The sequence below is a fragment of the Lissotriton vulgaris genome, chromosome 2_2 (genome assembly GCF_964263255.1).
Source record: "Lissotriton vulgaris chromosome 2_2, aLisVul1.2, whole genome shotgun sequence".
Taxonomy (NCBI): domain Eukaryota; kingdom Metazoa; phylum Chordata; class Amphibia; order Caudata; family Salamandridae; genus Lissotriton; species Lissotriton vulgaris.
In genome coordinates, this window is record NC_141688.1 from 213894905 (window position 1) to 213917582 (window position 22678).

The following is a 22678-nucleotide window of genomic DNA, read 5'->3' on the forward strand; positions in this document are numbered from 1 at the left end:
TTTGCAGGTATTACACCAAGGTTTCTTTGGGCCATCGTTCTTCTTTTTCTTGTTTCCATTTTGGGAACCCCCCTCCTTATTGCTAGTTTGGGGGCCTGAAGACTTCTGGTCCTTTTCTTTATCTTTCTGATTCCCACCCTTCTGGTCTGTTTTCTTCTGGTCACCTTGGTTCTGGTTTTTCTGCTTAATCCTTGTTCTGACCCATTTGTCTGCCTTCTTTCCCAATTCTTGGGGAGAGGTCAAATCAGAGTCAACAAGGTATTGATGCAACAGCTGGTTCTGACAGTTATTAAGGATCTGTTCTCTCATCATAAGATTGTACAATCCTGTATAGTCTGAAACTTTACTTCCCTGCAGCCAACCCTCCAGAGCCTTAGTGGCACAATCTACAAAATCAGTCCAGTCCTGAGTCTGTGCTTTTTGGGTGTCTCTGAACAACAACCTGTATTGCTCAGTGGTTAGGCCAAACCCTTCAATAAGGGCACTCTTCAGAACAGAGTAGTTTTTGGCATCCTCAGGTCTAACAGTGAGGAGCCTGTCCCTCCCTTTCTCAGAAAAGGAGTACCATAAAATTGCTGCCCACTGATCCTCAGGGACCTGCTGTACCATGCAGGCCCTCTCAAGAGCAGTCATCCATTTGTGGATATCATCCCCTTCCTTGTAGGGGGGCACAATTTTTGTCAGGTTTCTATTGTCATAGGCCCTGTCTTTTTCTTTAGGAACTTTGCTGCCACCAGTGGCATCTAAGTTACACCATTTTCTCTCTCTTGCTAAAGCAAGTTTAGCTTGAGCCAAGGCTACCTCTTCCCTTTCTATTTGGAGTTGGACAGCCCTCATCCTGGCCCTATGCTCTTTTCTCTGGGAGGAAGTCATTCCTCTTTGAGATTCTCTTGAGGCACTAGAAAGGTGAGAGTCCCTTGACAGAGATCTCTCCCTTCTATTACCTGGGAGAATTTGGTTATGAGATCTGGAGTGGTGCTGGCCCCCTCCATTCCCATGTAGGTCCAAGTTGGCCTGGTTAAGCCTGGCAACCTGTACCTGGTTTCCCACCTGATCCTGATCTTCAGGCTCTTCTACATCAGAGCCTTCCTCTTCTTCTTCCTCCTCCACTACATCATCTTGAAGATCCTCATTCTCAGGGGAGTTTATCCCTTCCTCTGTTTCTAAGGGAGTCTGACTCACCTTATCTAGGTCATCCTTTTCTAGGAGAGCTACTAGGGAAGGAATGGTAGGGCCTCTGCCCTTTTTTAGCCCCCTGGCTGTGCACAAGGCACTCAGGTCTTTGTGGCTAAGGTTGTCATATCTGGATGTTGTCCCTATAGGATCAACTATTACAGGAGCAGAGCCTGAGGCTCTTTCTGTATCAGACATGACTGCTAGTGAGGTGTAAGTGGTGCACTTACCTACACTAAGTGGTTTCCTACTGTACCTTGCTAGTGAGTTGTAGTCAGGGTGTGCTAATCCCTTTTATCTACAACTACTAAGTTCAGTAGAACTTAATATGCTAAGCTTTTGATTTATATGTACCTAGAGGTACTTGATGTGATCTTTCAATTTGATAAAGATTGCAATGGTAAAACAAACAGCAAGCTCAAATCCGCACCGCTGCACACCAATGTGAGAAGTTGGCCTGATAGGTAGTGTTTCCAATTCTGGAACCACTGGTTATCAGTCCAAACAAACCCCAAAGATGTCAGGTTGTAAGTCAACCTTGTAGACAAGCTATCCTAGTGGTAGCATGGACTAAGCAGCCTTAAAGGCTTAACTTAAGAGGTCGTGTTAAGCGAGCTGTTTTACCACATACAATCCTGTAATCAAATGAAAGGACACCACACAAGTATATATTATAAAAATATATGTATTTATTTCTAAATTACTCCCCAGTACTCTTTATGAGGAAAGGGGCACAAGCGTTAAATCAAAAGCACTGTTACACATATAAAGTTGCAAGTTTATGGATGAGGGCGGGTGGCCACTCAGACCATATATCAAAAAAGTGGTATAAGTAACACTTTACGAACAATGGTTAGGCCTAGGGCCTAGAGATTCGCTGGGAGCAGTCAGGACAAGCAATGAAGAAGTCGGGAGTAGCCCACAGGAGACGGGTGCAGCACGGAAAGTGCGGCGCGCACCAATGCACTGCCAATGGTGCGTAAAAGTCAGTTAAAGTGAATAAAAAGATACTTCCGCTGAACCTAGGAACACAAAACTTTAGACACAGACCCTAGAGGTGTGTACCAGTGTAAAGACACCGGCGTTGCAAAGTTACCTCACCCACAGGCCGTGGGTGCACAGGGTCGAAGTGGCGTCGGGTTCTGTCACGCAGGTTCTGGGTGCTTGGAGCTGTTGCAGCTGCAGGCGCTGTGAAGCAGAAGTGTCCGGTGCGATCCAAGGGTGGATCGATGTAGAAAAGTACCTGAAAGCAGAGGGGACAGAGTCTGGGTCACTCAGCAGTGACCAGGGTGGAACCAGGACGGAACCAGGCAATGTCGGGCGCAATCAGGCGGTTGTCGATAGGCTTCTCTCCGCTGTCACGTGGGCTCTGGGGCATCTGCGACGTCCAGGAGCAGGTCACGATCTGTCCCACGTAGGCTCTCGCCGTCAGCACCGTCGGCTTGAAGATTGTAGCAAACAGCACTTGGCAAAAGCAATCCACGCGGAACCGGGAGATTGCTTATCACTCGAACCAGGAGGGTCAGAGTGGGTGCTCCTTTTCACAGGAGCTGGTGCAGATCTGGAGCAACCAGAAAAGCAAGTCGGATTTCAAAGTTCGTCGGCACAGGGGCCACAAGCCAGCTGGCAAGTGACCGGGCCAACGCGTCGAGCGCACACAAGCAGAAGGGCCCCACGCAGCACTCAGCGAGTGTGGAGGGGTGAGCTTTGGTGCAAGTGGAGCTCGGGGCTGGGGCTTCTCAAACCCCGGTGTACAGCTTCGAGGGTCACTCGTGGGCCGCACGGTCAGCGTCTCGTGGCCTTTTCAAGATGGCGTGCCCCACGCTTCCGGTCGCCTCCACGGGTCTCAGCTCTGCAGGGACTGTGGATCGGGCAGGTAGAAGGCAGGCAAGCTTGATCTCGTCGATCTCTGTCGCTCGAGTTCCGGCGGGAACTGCAACAAAGCAAGGGTCGAGGGCTGGATGGTGCCTGTTTGCACAGGGTGGTCACTCCTTGACCACAAGGGAGATTCTTCAGTCTTCTCACGTCGTGTAGAAAGTCGAAGGGTCCAGATTTCGTTTCTTATGTTTCTTCAGGATGATCTGAGGTCCGTTGGGACTGCTCCCCCTCTTATTCGAATCTCGGGGGTTGGACATCCTGCTAGGTCCCCTCCTATGGGTGGGACCCAGGAAGGGGGTGGTTACACCCCTCTCCTTTGATCCTGGCCGTGCTGGGACAGGGGCTGGGAGGCCCCAGAACCGGTTTGGCCGGATCCTGCAAGGGGCAGCCTTGTGCTCCCCAGGCAGTGTCTGGTTTCATTGAAACCTCCCTACTCCAATCCACTATCTCCTGTCTGGGGTGGTTTGACACCGCCCTGTGACAGGAAACTCTTTGTCCAGGCCTCCTCTGCCGGGTTTCGGTCAGCAGCAGGAGGTCAGACCCGTGTCTGTGGCAGTGGCATCCATTTTGTGGATCTGAGGCTCATTTTAAATCAACCGCGTTTCAGTAAAGTAACATGTCTTCTCCCTCTAGAAGGGTGGAATGCTACCCCCGTCGCCAGAACTGGCGAGGGGGTAGTATTCCAGTTCGTATGACACCTTACACAACATGTTTTGATAAAGCCAAACCAAAGTTGCTATATAACCGCGAGGATTATAATGCGCTTAAGAGTATATGGTATGGCATTATCCCGGATCAGCTTAGGGAGTTGTTCCCGACAGCTGCAGACAGGCTCAGCTCACGCCAGAGCACCATCTCACATAAAACCACGCACTCTGCCTCCAGGATTGATGAGGCCTTCCATAGGAGTGGCTTATAGGCTATATATGTGTCCAGATATAGGTTTAGATATAGGTATACTATATCTAAGCAAGGGGTGATTACACCCACTTGCCCCAGCTGAGTGTTCAGCCAGTTGTGTCAATTTAAGAACCAGCCAGGGGTGGCAAAAGCTATGCTTCAGCCCCTGGTAGGCCTTGGTGGCACCTATGCCCTGGGCACCTATAGTGCATGGTACAGGGGCTGACAAGGAGTCCATTTCCAATTGTGGTATGTACCTATAGCACATGTATTATGAATTTAGAGAGAGAACAGCAGGCTGGGGGTCTGATTAGCAGGCCCACAGCCTCAGTAAGTCGAAAACCAGTGAAGCAAAAAGCAAAAATTGGGGTGACCATAGGATAGCAGACCCTACTCTCCTACATACGGACTACTCTAGATCAAGGTGGCAAGGCTGCTCTGATCTTGTAATATCTCTCTGTAGCATTCGATACGGTCCACCACGATTTGTTGATGGACCGGCTGCAGGAGATTGGTGTACAGGGTTCGACTTGGGGACTCCTAAGGTCATTTTTGTCAGACCGGAGCCAGCTGGTGGCGCTGGGGGAATTGGTGTCCAAACCTTTCTCTCTACCATGTAGGGTCCCGCAAGGGTCCTCACTGAGTCCGACACTATTTAATATAAATGTGTCCTCTTTGGCGCAACTCCTCTAGAATGCGGCTGCTAGACTGGTTTCGGGCATCCCAAAATACGCTCCAGTAGCGAAAGAGAAACGGAAACTGCACTGGCTGCCAGTTAGGAAGCGTACCATGTTCAAGTCGATGTGCCTGGTTCATAAGGCACTTTATGGAGTAGGGTCCGCCTATTTAAAAGCGTGGCTGTACTGGTACACGCCAAACAGATTATTGCGCACATCTGTTGCCAAACTGATATATGTGCCGTTTAGAAAAAAGGCCACCTGGGGTGGAAAAAGCTATGTAGCTAATACAGGTAAAGCTTGGAATAAGCTCCTCCAGTATGGGGTTGGGTATTTTGCAGCCCTGCCGTGCATGGCTGAAGGCTATACGCAATGTGGAGTTGTTTGACTTTGGGGGTTTGACCACTGGGTCTGATAGCAATTCCTGCGGTGCAACCAACCCGCCCCTAACCCTGCCTTGCACAGCCTTTACTAATGGTAATAAAATATACTTAACATTTTAACAAACCTAGAATTTCATTGGTGTATGTATATGTGTGTGTGTGCTTATTAATGGATGAGCGTGAGTGTGTGCTTATTAATGGATGGGTGAGGTTGAGAGTGTGCCTGTCTGCCTGCCCTACTACTCCTAAAAGTTACCAGCCACTACTAGTTTTAATGACAGCCTCAAACCACACCGGAGAATTTTACCACTGTCAATATCACTCAAATTATCCAGCAGAGTAGGATCTTATTATGTAGTGGGTTTATCTGAATTATGCTGCGAGTAAAGGCAAATTACTTGATATACATTTTAAAAGCATCTTTTTGCCCCATTTGTATTGAAATCTGCAAATTGTGCCTAAAAATATGTGAGTACTTTGGCAAATCTACAATTATGTGGCTTATGCTGCTGATCCCACCTCTCATAATTTCTCGGCCCTGGCCATCATCCATTATTTTTCCATAATTGTTTCAACAAACATTTAGGAAAAACAAGCAACACCTAAATATTCTAGATAGATAGATAGTTAGATTGATAGATAGATAGATAGATAGATAGATAGATAGATAGATAGATAGATAGATAGATAGATAGATAGATAGATAGATAGATAGATAGACAGATATAGATAGAGGGATAGATAGAGGGATAGATAGAGGGATAGATAGAGGGATAGATAGATAGATAGAGGGATAGATTGATGATTTTCCTTTTTTTGTAAAAATGATGCACTATGACACATTCACAATGGAAATCTAACAGTAACGTGTCTGGCTTCTCTGCAGCATACCTCCTTATATTTCACAAGTTATATGTTAAAAACTAGCTGGCCCACTTTTCTTTTTCTACACATGATGAAGGCCCACTTTGTTGAGTTTTTGTTTTAAACTTGCAGATGTTACATTTTGCTGGTTTCTGGAAATGTGCACTATAACATGATCTGTGGCATATTTTATGGGGAAATAGTTTGGTCTCAGTTTAATAAATTACAATGGTGGAGATTACGGGCCTCATTTGGATGCCAGTTGAAGCACCACTGACAACGGATTAAGATACCAGCGGTTGGACCACCTGGGGGAAGACTGTTGCCTCAGACAGTATCTAGGATCCTGTCAGGGCAGAGGTTGGACTCTTAACCCTACAGTGGAGGCGGAGCCTAAGCAGGCACTGCCGTAGGGATTAACATGTCCATTTCCAACTGCCTTCTCATAGTGTACTGCTGAGGGGCCCGTAGGGCACATGTAGTGGCCCCCATACATCTATGCACTGTTTGCCAGGCACCAAACAGAGCCTGGCACACGGTGCATTGATGAGTATAAAGTGAATTTTCCTACTGTGGCTTGTAATGCTGCCCTTTTCCTGGGCCACAGAGCAAGCCATAGTAGGAATAGTCCTTTCCGACCGCCCACATGGTGGTCCAATCATATTAGGGCAGATGGGACTGCCGACTCATTGTTGGATGGACACCTGCCAGCGGGAATGGAGGTAAGACACTAGTCTGACTGCAATCCTAATGAGGGCCCTTGTTTAAAATTTTTATTAAAAACTAATGTTAATGGAAGTATGATTTTATTTGCAGCTTGACAAATGCTAGTGTAATGCGTCACCCTATACAGCATAATGGAGTGTCAGAGATTGGTCTCATGAGCTCTTTCAGTGTAATACTTTTTAACCAGAGGAGAGAATATTGGTAGATATTTAATTACATAAAATGAAACGTTCGTACTTTTTGTGTAATGCATATATCACAATATGTATGTATTACAACAGCATAATTTTTATTATTGCAAATTAAACACAATACCTACTTTATTTTTGTCTCAGGTGGCGATCATAGCAGGAAATTTTGAGCTTGCTGAATTTATAAAGAATCACAAGGAATCTGACATAGGTAAGTGAGAATCCAGATGGAAAATATGCACATTATTTTGTCATAATATCTGGACAGAAGAGAAAACCTATTACTGACATGATATTGATCTATACAATATCGAAACAGAAAAATATCGGAAATTAAATATTGATCACAAAAATTGTATTCCCATTCAATCAAATGGAATTTGTGTAAGGTGTTTGACACTAAAGAGGTGAGACTTACTATTACTACTACAATGTAAACCAATTTGAGGAAGGTGTTGGAAACTGAAAGGGTGACATTTACTATTCACACTCCAATCTGTGCCAATTTGGGGTAGTTGTTGGACACTAAAGGGTGAAATTTACTACTCCCACTTCTATCCAAACATGATGGAGGACGTTTTTTTTAAAGTAATTTTAATTTTTTTATTTTTTAGTTACAATACAAACATATTGAAAATGTCTATAATTTGGAAAACAATTTACAACAATATAAACATTATACATTTTTTATTAAAAAAGTTCAATATTTTCATAAAACGGTTTGTAATATATATATATTTTTTAATACTTTCTTATACCATTAATATATATCTTAATTGAAAAATGTTTGCTAAATGTTTGTAAAGCATTTTTTACGTATAATGAATAAATATTTTATATTTTCAAAATTAACAAACTACATATGTTTTGAAACTCCCCACCTTTAGCCCCTGAAAATCCAATAACCTGCTGCTAAAAAACAATATTTCAACAATTATTTAAATGTATCTCTATAACTAATATGCAAATTAAAAAATGTCATAACTAAAAAAATAGTTTACTATAAACTCTGATCTAAAAAAATATATAAACTCACAAAAAAATGCAATACAATAAATTGCATATTATTTGACTATTACAAACGAGAGTACATAGAGCTATTTTTTCTACATCCATGATTTTGACAACATTAAAATCAACACTAAAATGATATTCCTATTGCCAACAGTTTTTCAAGTCCCTATATTGTTGAGACAATATTTCTATATGACAATATATTTTTCGATACTCTACCCAAACACCAGAGAAAACATGCAGTGAATATAAATGTTTGCAACAATTCTGCATTTCCCAGTTATTATCAGAGGTTTTGTTCAATGAGATCCACCAAGCCAAAGAGCAGCTAGGGTCTCACTAGTGTAATTTTTTAGCTGTGTTGATCACGTGTTCTGGCCTTAATATTTTAGCAGAGTGAAATGAAGGTTTCTGGCTTATGCCACTCCTGTCTAGAGAATATGTCTACAGACACTGGCAGGATAGTGACTTCAATAATGCTGTACAAAGAGAACAGCATATCGCAGATGTCTACACTGTGAAACTGTGGACACAATGGCCCTGATTACAATGTGTAGGACAGATGCAATATTGTCCTGAACCATAGGTCAGCGGTTCCAACCTTCTGATTTTGATGCGACCATCCCTAGGGCAGTCGGAAACATCCATACTACAATGGAAGCTTGTGTGGCAGGCTGAATAGGCCTGCAGCACAAGCTTCCATTGTAGAATGGATGTTTTTAAACGGTGCCTGCCACACGGTGCAAGGAAGTTTAGGGGGACACCATAGGTTACCCCCAGGCACCAAAGCGGAGAGCTAGGGAGCAGGGGACCCTACTAAGAGCACCCAATTTTGCTTTCAAACAGCCTTTACATGTCAGAAAGGCTGACCTGGATTGGCTGTCTGTCACCGACATCATAATCCTGACAGCGGTGCCACTGTCATTAGGAGGCTATGAGCATTTCTGGCGGAGCCCGTCGGAAGCGCCACGGATGGTTCCTCTGCACAATACCTCCGCCCGCTTTTTGTATTACTACCTTGCATGCAAGCCAATACCTACTTTCTGCAGTGCTCGGATTTCAGATGAGCTTAGTACATTACAGACCGGATATTTATGTGTCATATCGGAAGCGGCCGCCCTATTAGGAGAAAGCAAAATAATGATAGATTTCTAGTTTGGATATGATTGAAATTTTACCTCACTCTTGTTCAGTCTCTTCTCTGCATTTCTTGAAATGCACAGTCTTGTATACGAGATGCACGAGGTGTCCTTGTTTGCTAAAAACAAACAGGCTAGATAGTAGGAATCAGGCAGTGCACCATAAGGGTCTGTTTAATAAGTGGGCAGAAAACAGTGCTGCCGGAGTCGTGGAATCTGAAATTCATCATCATCATCATCATCATCAAAAAACTTTCTTTCGGCTATTACAACCATAAAAGCACATTATAAATTTAAAACAGATTAAAATCCATGCTAGATGAAATAATAGAAGATCATGAGAAACATTAAGATGTAAACATGTATTAATAATAGTGCCACTGCAGAAATAGAAAATAGAAAATCGTCATTATGGGAACTTCACATTATTTCTTGTAGGTCGGGTTGCAGTAATTGAGAATAGCAGCCTATCATGAATAGCTTCATGTGACGCGCATTTGATATCTGGTGTTTTAAAAATGGGATTAGCATAACTTTAGTTGTGTCAATACTTTCACAATAGCTCACATATTATAAATAATAGCAGAATCGCCAAGATTAGTGTACATGAAAAAGTAAGTTTAAAAAGCAACAGTTCCTTTAGCACTTTCACCAACAGATACTTCAATTAGCTACAAATAATTAATTAGGGAAGTGCAATACATGTTTACATAGCAGATCATTCAAATCCCGATGGACATATTTACTCCATGCAACCACATCCGTGCATTTTTCAACCCACGCCTCTGCAACCATCTATTCAGTTAGTCATCTGTCCGGCCATATTCTAATCACACGTAAACACCCATGTACTCATGTATTTTCATTCATTAATCCTTCCACATCTCTCTACTCATGTCTATTCATTCATTTACCCACCCCTATATGCCTATCTTCCACCTACAGCCAAGCACAGGTCCATTAATCCAACCTTTCATCCATTATCCCACAAACAAGCGTTCATGCAAATATCCACATGCATCTCTCCAGTTTTGTTACTACAACTATCCATTAACCAATTATTCCTCCATCTAACCACACTTCATCTACCTAGCCACCAATCACTGTATGCGACCCCAGCCAACAGACCTTCCAGTCTTTCTTGTGTATAGCAGTCATCACTCACATCAGTAAACACACATGATTGCTTGCTTTATCAGAGGTCTTCTCCTCATTCTAGATACAAGTTCTGGCAGGACTTTATTAAGCTGTGTGTTACCTTTGTAGATGATATATACTATTCAAGAGACCTCTATAAGTGTTGCTATACCGCATTAAGGTGCTAATTATGATGTAGGACACTATGACATCTGCCCCTGTGGTTCACCCCCGCATTACGTTGGTAGTGAGTGGAGGCATCGGGTAGAGAGACTATCTGCAGCACTGCTGATGGGCTTCAGAAATGTCCATAATCCCCTAATTACGGTGGCTCTCCTGTCGGGATTATGATGTTGGTTTCTGGCAGCCATTCCATTTCGCCCTTTCTGACATGGAAAGTTGTCAGAAAGTGAAATTGGGGGCCCACTAGCATGGCTCTTTCCCCTTGGCCCTCCACTATGGAGTTTTGGGTGCATGCCCTTTAACATCCCTGCACCATGTGGCAGGTACAGAATGTTGCCTGCCACACGGTAATAGTATGTTTACAAACAGCCATTCTACAATGGCAGCTTGTGCTGCAGGCCTATTCCATCTGCCACACAAAACACCATTGTAGAATGGATGTTTCTGACCACCCTATGGGGGGGATGGGGTGGTCTCCTCCAAATCAGGCAGACGGAGCCTCCGACCTATGGTTGGCCAGTTCTAGGCTGATGTCCGCCCGACATTGTAATCAGGGCCTATGTGTACATTGAGGTCCATTAATTAAAATTATTTAGCAGTAGCATTACATTTCCTTATTTGTTCCCGAACTTTCCACCAGGATAAAATAGGATAGAGTTTGTAATGACCCTTTCTATCCCTTAAAGATAGTGCATATGTTTCTCAAACTAAACTTTGTGCAAAAGGCAAGAGGCATTCATCAGGGCTAAAGCCCTGATCACAAGTTTTGTGGTGTTGCAGCAGGCAGCCATAGAAGGGCCCACTGCACCAGAGCCCAGTCCTTAGTCAGACAGCCCACAGAATTACAAGTGTAATCCAGGTCGGACGGTCCTGCTTTGGCGATCCCACAGCGCTGCTTTTCAAAGGCTCATATTTGAGCCTTTAGAAAGGCAGCTCCATGGTAGTTTCATAGCACATTCGTGCACGGCATGTACTGGCCTGTCTGTGCCATGCAAGAACAGTGGGTGATAGACAGTGGGGCACAGAGGCAAGTGGGTGCTCCTCCTTAGTTTCCTCACCGCCACCCTTTTCATGGTGAAAGGGTTGCAGTGATGAAATCCATAATATGCTTGATGATGCAGCAAGGCACCAGCCTACTGTGCTACCGCTGTGAGACCTGGGGATTCCATGGGTTGCAGTGGTCCCACCGCAATTATAGTATGGCGGGAGTACCACCATCACGGGATTGGCCGTCTCATGAACTGCTGAACTTGTAATTGGGGCGTAAATCTCTTCTAGCAAAAGTCACTTTTCCATTCAAATTTCTATTCACAGTTGTTATTCAATTCACTGTTAACACTCATAATAATGTATAGGACAACAACTTTGAATAGAAGCACCAGTACTTGATCCCAGACTCTGTTTTCTTAGCCTTCAAAATAATAAAAAATATCCTTTAGACCAATGTTTTAACTTACAAAAATGTCAAACACTTGACCAGAAGACTATGGTGCCTCCGCTTATTACAGTTCCCATAGTAACAACATTCCTCGTCCTTCTGCAAAATTAGAATGAATAGCAAGTTGTGGGGTGCTGTAATTTGGCACTTCAGTACCATCCCTGTATAGAAATGAAAAGTACAGACAGGGCCATGCAGTGTCAGCATGGATACTAGGGACACAGCGGCGATTATTACTCAACTCCACCTATGCCAGTCACTGTCTGACAACATCCTGCTCCCAATTTGTTTTATTCATTCTCTCATGTGACAACAGCGGTGGCACCTCCACTATGGCGGAGGAGCGTCCCCCCCCCTTCCAATGGCAGAGACTTGGAGGCGGGCCTGGGAGTAACAGTCACTGAGGTGCTCCGCCATCACTGTGCGTAACAGTTTGACGGGTCGTCTCAGGTTGACCAAATCTACAAAAGCACTGACAGCTCTCTCCAACCCAGCAATGCAGCTGTTAATCAAGGGAGCTCAGGTCAATACTGAAGCCGTTCTCATGCGTGAGAGCAGCTTCAGGATTGGCTGCAGGGCATTCTGGGAGCCTGTTCCTTCCCTTCCGGCAGTGTAGCAGAGCAGAAGAGCATGACCAGGATGGCTGCAGATACGTTTTTCCCCACCCGCGACCTTTATACCCGCCAGCCTCCCTGCCGCTCGTCCAGCACACTGGCCGCTACGGTGTGACAGTGGACCATACTAAATGGCCCAGCAAGCATAGGGTGCAATATATTGCTTACCCTGCCCTGGGGTCACAATTCACAATGGGTTCATCCCTGAACATTACAGGCCAGAGAGGCCATTTATTCCACTGCCCACCTTCCCGCTGGGGCAGTTCGGGTGCTAAAAATCACACCTGTTAAATAGTGGTACCATCAGGTATGGCATTTACAGCATGAGGAACTATCTCCTTACCATGGCCCTGATTGCGAGTGTATCACGAGTGTAGATGCTATTTAGTGAACCTGATAATAATACCATGGAGTACATAATTTATCGGGTTTGAAAAATTGCACCTATAATGAGTCTTTGGAGAATAGCATGCAGATTTTGGTGTTTAACACACTAAAATCCACATGGTACAGTAATAACATACACATTTCCCCTATTAAATTTCATCAGGCTTAAACTTCCGAAGTTTAACTAAGCTTGAGATATTTAACACATTTGAGAATTATCGGATGTGTTAAATACATTTTAACTCCTAATTCCGACCTATGTTTACTCAGGGATATACGCATGGGTTGGAATTTTTTAACCACTTTGGTGAATGGCGGTTTCTTTTCTGGCTCGGTCCTTTTGGCCCTAAATGTGCTTTATTGCTCAACTTATCTCCACTTTGACTATCCCATTTCTCCATAAGTCACGCAGGTAATCTCACTCCTTTTTTTTCAGGTTCCACAAATTTCCATCACTCAACAAAACAGTGTAGCATTAACCTAAGCCGTAATTAAACAATTGATTATCCAATCCTCTTAAGAGCAGATTTACAGGCAGTGCAGCCTGTCAGCCAACAGACCAGCAGGGAGGTACCCTTTCAATATAAACATTCCTAAGAATGAGAATGTTCACATAACATTCGCCTGAAGGGATGCCAAAATGAAACACAAAGCTTTTGAAATATGGGTAAAACATTTAGACAGAAGAAACCTCGCTTATAATCTCGCTTTTATCCTACTTGTGGAAACTGGCTTGGTTGCTACAATTGCTCACTGAAATCTAGCTTTGTCATTCTTTATTGCGGAAAGTAGATTATTAGTTGGATGGATGTTAGTCCACCACAAGTAATAATGTCACTATTCTTGTTAGGTACAATAAATGTACAATCATTTAAACTAGGGGTGGACGTAACTCGCATAATTCTATGTAGCATACTCATGCAGAATTACCTAATAATTCAGCGAGATTATGCAGAATTACGCAAGAAGGTTCTCCTATTAGTGCTGTTTTGTTAGCAGAAAAATACCTCCTCATGTCTAAAATGTGCACTAGAATTCATTTTGTGTTAAGAAACCGAGCTAAATGCAAGAGAGCATGAATAGCTAGCAGCCACTCGCTAAATGTACACTTTCTCCAACACACTCCCTGCATTTAGTTCTAGTTTCCCAAGTATCGAAAATAGACATAATGATGCATTTTTTGCTAAGAAAATAGCAGTAAATTAACAGAACATAAACAGCAGCATGAGCAGCCACTAAAGCTCATTAAATATGGCCTTGCTGTAGGATATTTTCCATTAAATTACTAAATTAAATTAAGAGAGAGGTCGTAGTAGCATTATTATCAGTAATTCCGTGACAAAGAGTAATGCAGACTTACCAGAATTACTATGATTACTCTGGTATCATAAAAAATACTCCTAGACCTAATTGAAACCGGTGCTCATCACCTGGTTGCTATGGTACAGAGCAGACAGGCTTAACATGTATTAGTACCTAAACAGGTAAAAAGACACAGCACAATGAAAATCTGACTCCAATTTATAACAAGCATTTGCAATGCAATAGGTCTCGCATTTGCAATAGTTGGAGCTATTGGCATTGTAAATGACAATGCCTTTTATTCTTTTGTTTTGGAAACCTACAAGCCATGCATAAACATGCACTTTGTAAGTATAGTCCTTGCTTACGAGAAGCAAGGCTGTCAGTAAAAGAGACTGCCAGCTTTGCTTCTCATAAGCAAGAACTACAATTACAAAGTGCTTGTTTACGCACAGCTTGCAGGTTTTCAAACGCTTTTAATAAAAGGCATTGCCATTTACAATGCCAATAGCTCAAACTCTCGCAAATGCAAGACCTATTGCATTGCAAATGCTTGTTTTAATGAACTGTGCAACTACAGATTTGACTCTAGTGAGTCCCCGCCTGTGGCGGCGCAGAGTACTGTGAGCCACAGCATCCCAATGCTAGCTGTGCCAGGGGAAGGCCAGATTCCGACAGAGACGGGTATCCCTGAGACAACATAGAAGGAACAGTTCCACAGTGTCAGGAAGCCACCCGAGCCCTGTGAGCCACAGATTTCTCAAGTCACCAGAGCCTGTGGCCGGGCAGAGAAAAGCAGTGAGCCATGGTGGCACAGAGCTACCTTAGACAATGGCAGGGCATCCTTTTAAGATGAAGTTTCGTGCAGCTCTGTCCTAAATGCACCAAAATGATTACAAACACAAAATAGTTTTTTTCCCCAAGGACTTGCGAGTCTAATAGGCACCAGAAAGGCACCAGTGCCACCGCATTCACACTTATAAACATTTGCATAGCTCCCACGCGGTTGTCTCTTGAGAGGCGCTGTATCAGCTGTGCGTTTTCCTGCAGACCCCGGCCAGTATGCACTAGCTGTAGTGCAGTGTGAGGGGAGCAGCAGACCAGACCCCTCTGCGAAGGGCGCCCCCTGACCAGCTGTCCAGGGCTAACAGAATGCGGGTGGGATATTAAGCCGGCCTTTGATTAGTAATTACAGTTATATGGGAATCCCAGCATATGACATGATAATCCACATTTGTAAAGCGGCACAATCACCCGTAAGGGTCTCTAGGTGCTGGGGGCCATCGGGAAGATTAAGCAAGCTATTGCCCAGAGTCATGATGGTAATTTGGAAACGTTACTATTGATGCTAAGCCCCTCCAGAGATCAGCCCCAGCCCGCTTTGAGAAGGTTGCAAAAATCCCTCTGAAGCCCCCTCGAAGGGATTTCTCAGATCTTGCGGTTGTCGAAGTGCACATAAATCTGAAAGGCGCTGCTTCTGAGTGCTCCATAAAATCATAGCTCCCCGCCCCTTCCTCCGGGAGAGCCCCCTCTCCTGACCATTCACCCACTCCCTGCCTCGTGCTCATTTCTAGGCAGATGCATTCAGGGGGCGGCAGCGCTCAATGGGGCTGTGTGGCAGCCGCCCCTAATTGGCGTTAAAGCACTCAGTACTTGGGAGCATATGCGGGGAGGGGGCTCCCAAGTCCCATCGAGCAGCGCACCCACCAGCAGGACCCTCAACCCAGAGGGGAAAGGCAGAGCAGAAGCTGAAAGTCTCTGAGCTGGATGCACCCTGTTTAGTGGCCTATTTATGCCGGGTGAGACCACCGCCTTTATCCTCTGGGACTCTCTCCCAGCCTCTCATGGCCCTTCCTGTGAGATTCAAGCAGACCTCTTCTCTGAGGTATTGAGCCCCCTCACACCCCATTGGGCCCCTGCATGCGGGCGCAAAGCCTTGAAGCACCCTCTCTGGGGCTTTGCCTGTGTGGCGCTCAGTCCGATGCCCGCAGCCCTCATTCTAGGCCCTGCCTGTACAGTGCAGCTCGCCAAGATCCCCTCCGGGCTCTTTGCCTGAGGAGAGCCAAACCACTGTCCCTCCATCGAGAACCCCCATGGGGTGCGCATCCACCCATTCCTATTTGTACTGCAGAGTGCAGAGCCACTGCCCCTTCCTCTTGGCCTGGCCTTTTCGGCTTATAGCGCGATGTCTCCGCCAGGGTGTGAGGGAGCGGGAACTGGTACGGACCGAGGGACATTACCCCTTGCATTCCACAGGTGTGGGAGCAGGAAGGGGGTTAATGGAGACCTGCCTTCTACAGGTCTCCATTATCTCGCTATAAGCCCCACAGGCCAGGCCACGAGGAAGGGCCAGTTGTTCTGCTCTTTGGCTCTGCAGTACAAAAAATGCGAGGCACAGAAGTCATTAGGCGCGATCACAACAACAGATCTGCAGCGGCGCCCTGGAGAGTCAAGCGCGTGCCACTTGCCTGCAAAAAAAAAGCACGCGCAACTTGCCTAAAAAAAAACGAGACACAGAAGTCATTATGCGTGATCGCAAAAACAGATCTGCAGCGCCCTGGAGAGTCTGCACACGTGATGCAAGCCTGACTGCAGAAGCGCGTCCTCAAGATGAAATCGCCGAGGTGAAGCGCGTAACCACCCCCTGTGCCCTATTCCCGGCAAATCCACAACAATAGGTCTTTCTCTGGGGCAGCGCTTGGTGCTGCTAACACCAGCGAGACCTAAAAAAGAGATAATTTTAATGAACAAAATGAGACTAAAGCAACAGTAATACAATAAGGGGAACCAGAGACATGAATGAATGAATGAAATAAATCTTATAACGTGCTACTAAGCCCAAAGGCATCAAGGCGCCTTTGGGCTTAAAAACAATGTCAATTATCTGAAAGCAACTGGTCACATTAGACAAGGATAAGGTGTGAAGCTGACTGCGATGGAGCGCAGGTCAGATATGAGGACCATGTTAGTCCTGAAAGGAAAGTAACCTTCAAACTTAAAACAATTCAAGAAGGTAGATTCCAGGCTGAATCCGAAGACAGGCTCGTCAACAGTGGATTGACGAAGAAGTCTCATTGAAGGGAAATGAGCAACCCTCCACTGTGGTCTCAAAACTGGTTCCAGGAGCAGCACCTCTCTGTAGAAAAATGGATTACTGGTTTGGGGGCGGGGGTGAAGCCACAACTCTTGTCAGTGTGAAACACAAGCTAATAATATTAATAATAATAATAATCCCCATTTGTAAAGTGCGAACAATCACCCGAAAGGGTCTCTAGGCGCTGGGGGCCATCAGGAAGATTAAGCAAGCTATTGCCCAGAGTCACACCGTGATCCCCAGATTCCAGCGTCAGTCACCCTGGCCGTGCGCCACACCTCTCCCTAATGCCAAATTCACCTCTGCTCAACCCTCTGGTAGCTTGGCACAAAAGCAGTCAGTCTTAACTGAGAGGCATTGTGTAGAATAGTTATGCAGCACACAAACAGACATAAATTTAAAGTCCAACAGAATAAAAAGCCCATACTAATTAAGGAAACTAGAGTAAAATGTAATAAGTTATTTGACACAAAAGCTTCAAAAGTCCAACTAGTAGAAACAGAGATATACTATTTTTAGGATTTAGACAAAAATCATGTTTAAAAGCACAAAGCGCCAACTGTTGTTATCTGGTCGTGCCGGACCAAGACAAAGTCACAAGTTCAATCCCACTGATATAGAGTGCGCGACGGATACTGGTATTAAGTGAGGGTCACTAAACAAAGTTCCTCAAATCCTGGTAGTGGAGTGTTGTGAGTTCTCGCGTCGAGGATGCGTCGCACATCGGTGATCCTCCCCATCCTGACAAAGATGGGGATGGCCAAAAAGATGGATGATCTTGCCAACACTCATTCCCCCGTTGTCTCACTTTCTGGGAGTAATACATAAAGACCAATTGCAAGTTAGACCTAGTCATGTGACCCACGATACAGGCTTCTGGCACCAAATGTCTGGTACAAGTAAAGCCAACTTTCTAAGAGTGTAATAGCAACAAGGGGCTTGGCCCTAGGCGGCTGGACAGGCCGTAGTAATTAACTAAAAAAAGAGGTGTCCTAACAATCACATTCAAGTGCTGCTAACCAATTTAACATACTAAAGACCATTATTCAATTGATATGGGCTTGAAGCATTTATATGCTACTACATTCTGTTACCTTTAATCCATATTTTATAATGGGTCAGGTGAGTACGGATACGTTTCAGTCAGAACAAATTATTCAAATTAAAGCAACAAATAGGACAAAAACATACAGACTTTGTGATGAGTTAATGTGATGTAACAAACAATATATGAAGAATCATACACAACAATTATCTAAACAATATATCACCAGTCTTGCTACACAAAAAGAGCAGCTATTAGGACATCCTTTCACTTACACATTGTATAACACATATAAGTAGCTGCTACCCACGGGGAAGAAACATTAGGCCCAGTAGTGAGACAATTAAAATAACATTTCTACTGAGGGAAACTTAATTAAATGCGAAAATCACAGCGTTTTGTAATACCGACGCGTTTCGATTCCCAAGGTGGTTTGCAGGATTCTCTTCAGGGTGTGGACTGGTTTATCTGATTGAAAAGAGAAATAATTTTGCACATTTCTGGCGAGGAGAGGGTAGTTAAAGTGTAGATAGCACAATTTGCGCCAGTCAGGCTGTGCTATTACTAATGGCTTAAAATTGCGTGCTGCCGGTTAAATGGAAGCTAAGTTATACTTTGGAAGCTCAATGTTCACCGTGCCGGCTATGTTTTAATTAATGCTACCTTTTAGCTCTTAGTCGATTTAGTGATATCCAATAGGTAACTGTGTGACTAGAACGGGCCGCTCTGCAGCATCTTTCACACAGCGGTAAAGAAGTTTACTTCCTTTTCAGTTTGCACAGAAAATCACCGCATTGCATCTTTGTGTTCTGCAATGTGAGTCTAAATATAAATCTTCTGCGAACATAACTTCCAGCATGGGTTGGTTCTCGGAATTACTACCTCCCTGAGTACCTTTTGGCAGTATTGCTAATTTTTACTTCTAAACTACAGTGCCCAACACGGTTGACTATTAGTATGCCATCCCTACTTTAACAGTGCTTCAGAATGATGGGTACAGTACTAAAATTGTTAACCTTATTTCTATCCAACAGCTCCCAAATTATTAAGATCGAAGGCCAGGTTTCTGAGCTGGCTCCAGTGTCTCGTGACTGAATATCCTGGCTGCCAAACCCTCAGTCTGAGACGTGCGAGCCACAAGTGTCCATCAGCAGAGCCGCCATTGGTACCACTGACAGAATATTGGCCCCTGTGACCCGACAGAGTAGGGGCCGTTGGAGGAAGGACATTTCACCGTCCAACCAATCTGTGGTGGACAGTGTAATACCTTCCCTGTCACTGCCCTAATAAATTTGCAAAGATGGACAGGAAAGAAATCAATAAAGACCCTCCACACCCTGGGAGAAAGCTTCCAGGGTGTGTGTTTATTAGCTATTGTTTTTTACACACAAACTACCGCTTTGGGAGGTTGTTCGTGAAAAACAAAAAACTTTTGAAATGTTTGCCAGACATTACCCAGTTTCAAAATAAAAACATATATAGATTGAGTTAGGTTGCTTTTTTTATGTGCAGAGTGCACTGAAAAAATATAAATGTAAAAAGCTAATTTTATTTATGCTTGAGATGCATAAATAAAAGTTAATCGTTTTAAATGTAACAATCACCATTTTTTACAATCAGCATTAAATTTAAAAAGTTCTTCTAAAAAATGTTTAATCACTGTTCTCGGGCTTACTTGCACAATTGTTGTACCTAAACAAATTATATAATTTAATTCTACACAAAGACATAATAAGATGTTGTGTGACAAATGCGTAATTCAGATTATTTAACTCTAGTTTATAAGCGGATACCATTCCATAATTAACAAATATATCAATGCAAGAGACAGGGTTATGTATAGATGTCATAGTACAAGAGCATTTCATGTGCCTAATGGAACATCTTGTATTCTTTTTTGGAAAAACCTTTTTTTTAATTCACAAATAAACCTAAAAAGCCTTTCAAACAAATCAAAAAGACAAATAAACAATATGTGACATTTATCAACATTACAAAAAGCTCAATACATCGTAAAATATACATAGAGGTGTTGGGATAAATTGAACATGACAACCATACGTATTCAATCCATGTTCGAAGCGATTAAATGTATTCATCTTCTACCACTAGGGAGGGAAGAAGGACTACAGGAGTGCACAGCGGACCTCTACATTCGTTCCATGGGCTCCATATTTTGGTCCATTTTTGGGGGCAACCTTTACTTTTGTAAACCACCCTCTCACACTGCATGCACCAATCCATAACTAACTCCCATTCCTTATTACACAATCAAACTCCACCCCTCCATGATGTAGCAATATTACGCTTTGCCACCATACAGCCCAATGTAACCCACATTTTTCTGGCACTTGACATGTCTGTGGCGTCCGAAATACTAAGGAGACAAGTACGGGGAGGGTCATCTAGTTTGGAATTACAAAAACGAGTAATGTCAGCAATAATTTTTCCTCAATACTCTCGAACGCCAGGGCAATACTACCATTGGTGTATGTAAGTACTATCTAGGCCTCATCCACGGGGACAAGCAGGGGAACCCAACACTCCCATAATATCTTGTATTCTTTGTCATAATGATGATTAGTAACATGTCTAATAGAATCTTTCAGATAGTCTAAAGCAACATAAAAAGAGTAGTCGGGAAAGTACAAATGTGTTGAGTTCCTCTAGTCGAAAGTAACAAACTAGATACGAACCTGTTCATTGATAAACTGAATTAGCACTAGAATTTTACGTTTTAATTCCAGTGATAAAATCTTCTGCACTGCCAAATCTCTCAAGCATTTTACGTACATATGGCCAAATAGTATGATTAAAGGCTTTCTGTTAATATTAGGTTTATCAAACTTGTATCTGATGAAGCCACCACATGTGTGATGTATTAACTTTGCAGCAAAGTACACAGAACATTCAGGAATTTGGAATCTGGGTAGATGAGGCATATTGGTCTATTGCTTATACAGTCATTAAATATTTTGCTAGGCTTAATGTAAGGAACACAGTTATTAAGGCAGATCTCAAAACTGCAGTAGAAAATTAAATTGAATGATCATGCAACATTTCTTTGCAAACATTGAGACCACTGCTTTGGTAAATCCCAAATGAGAATGTATCTATGCCAGGTGGTTTACTGGTTTGAAAAATATTTATATTGAATTTGGCAGCTCATTTTGATCAACATGTGTGAGACTCTTTAAATCTATATTGCCTGGTAAAGAAGTGATATGCTTCTCAAAAGAAGAGATATCATCAGAGAAGGGTTCTGGATAATAGCTACGAAAAATATTGTTCTTTTTTCAGTTTTTTGGTCAACTTTCCTTATGCATCTTTATTCAGGACAATAAATCTGAAAGCCTAAATCTATACATGAGACACTTACCCACATGTTCATTCTGAATCCAATATTGATTTTACACTCTCTGCAATGAAAATTACTGTTTTGGGTATAAAATATTACATAGCTTGTCCCTGTGTCGTGTTAGTATTCTCAGTTCTTAATTCTGTCTAAAGTTTAATTCATGAACAAATTTTCTCTCAGGAATCAGCATCCACTAAAAAAAAATGGGCCTTCATGACTCCCAACACTACCACTATCTGAGCCTCACCCATGCCTTACGAACATGCATACACACAGACGCAGCACTCCCAGAATATTCTCTACTCCTTCTCGACCCTATCCCGGAAAAGCCTACCTCTACCATTTACTGCAAGCTCATCAATAACTTGCCTTACCCCCTGGTGACTCTGCGGGAGAAATGGGAGGGTGATGTTGGCAGTCTAGATGACGACAATTAGCAGGAAGCAGTGCAGAGCCCGCGTGAAATTGCGATTAGGGTCAGGTTTCGCCTGGTGCCGCTGAAAATACTGCACAGGGTGTATTATGCATGAACTCAATTGTTCTCCTGGGGGAGGTGCTTGTCGCCTTTTTGTGCGAGGGGCTGCCAGGGTGAGGGGTCCTTTTTTCACATACTCTGGGACTGTCCATACATAGTGCCTTACTGGACCAAAATTGGACAAACAATGGAATTAGTGGTGAGATCGTCAGTGCCGGTGGATCCGAGGTGGATGCTGTTAATGATCAGAGGGGCTACTGACTGGTCCGGATACAATGAGATACAGCTAGCTACTGGGGCGCGGGCGCCCCCTCAGTGGGAGCAATGGATTAGGGACCTGGATTGGTGCCAGAGGGCGGAGGAGACCGTCTATAAATCCAGAGGGTGTGTCAAGAAATTGAAAAAGGTGTGGGGCCCCTGGCGAAGATATCAGGCTGAACGGGCGGGGCTGGTCTAATGCCTTCTGTCTTATTGTCCATTCCGCTACCACTGTGTCTGTTCAACTGATATGTACTGATGTTGTCTCTATTTCTTCTGATCACTTCTGTGTACTGAATGAGACCTTGAGCATAACTAATAAAAAGAGTTTTAAAAACGTTTTTTGAGCCTTTATATTCAAAGGTAGAACTTTTTGAGGTGAAGAATATCTAATAATATTCTGTTCAGAAAACCATATAAAGCACTCCCAAGCATTGATCTA

General features: G+C 43.7%; 1 protein-coding gene across 1 annotated transcript in view; it reads left to right on the forward strand.

Annotated features, from left to right (window-relative positions):
- LOC147729256 (SH3 and multiple ankyrin repeat domains protein 2-like) overlaps window positions 1–22678 on the forward strand; it is a 2641300-nt gene that overhangs the window by 1700603 nt on the left and 918019 nt on the right. The window contains exon 13 of the mRNA XM_086959557.1: window positions 6937–7003. Within this exon, the coding sequence (XP_086815683.1) occupies window positions 6937–7003 (67 nt within the window). The remainder of the gene's footprint in view (window positions 1–6936; window positions 7004–22678) is intronic.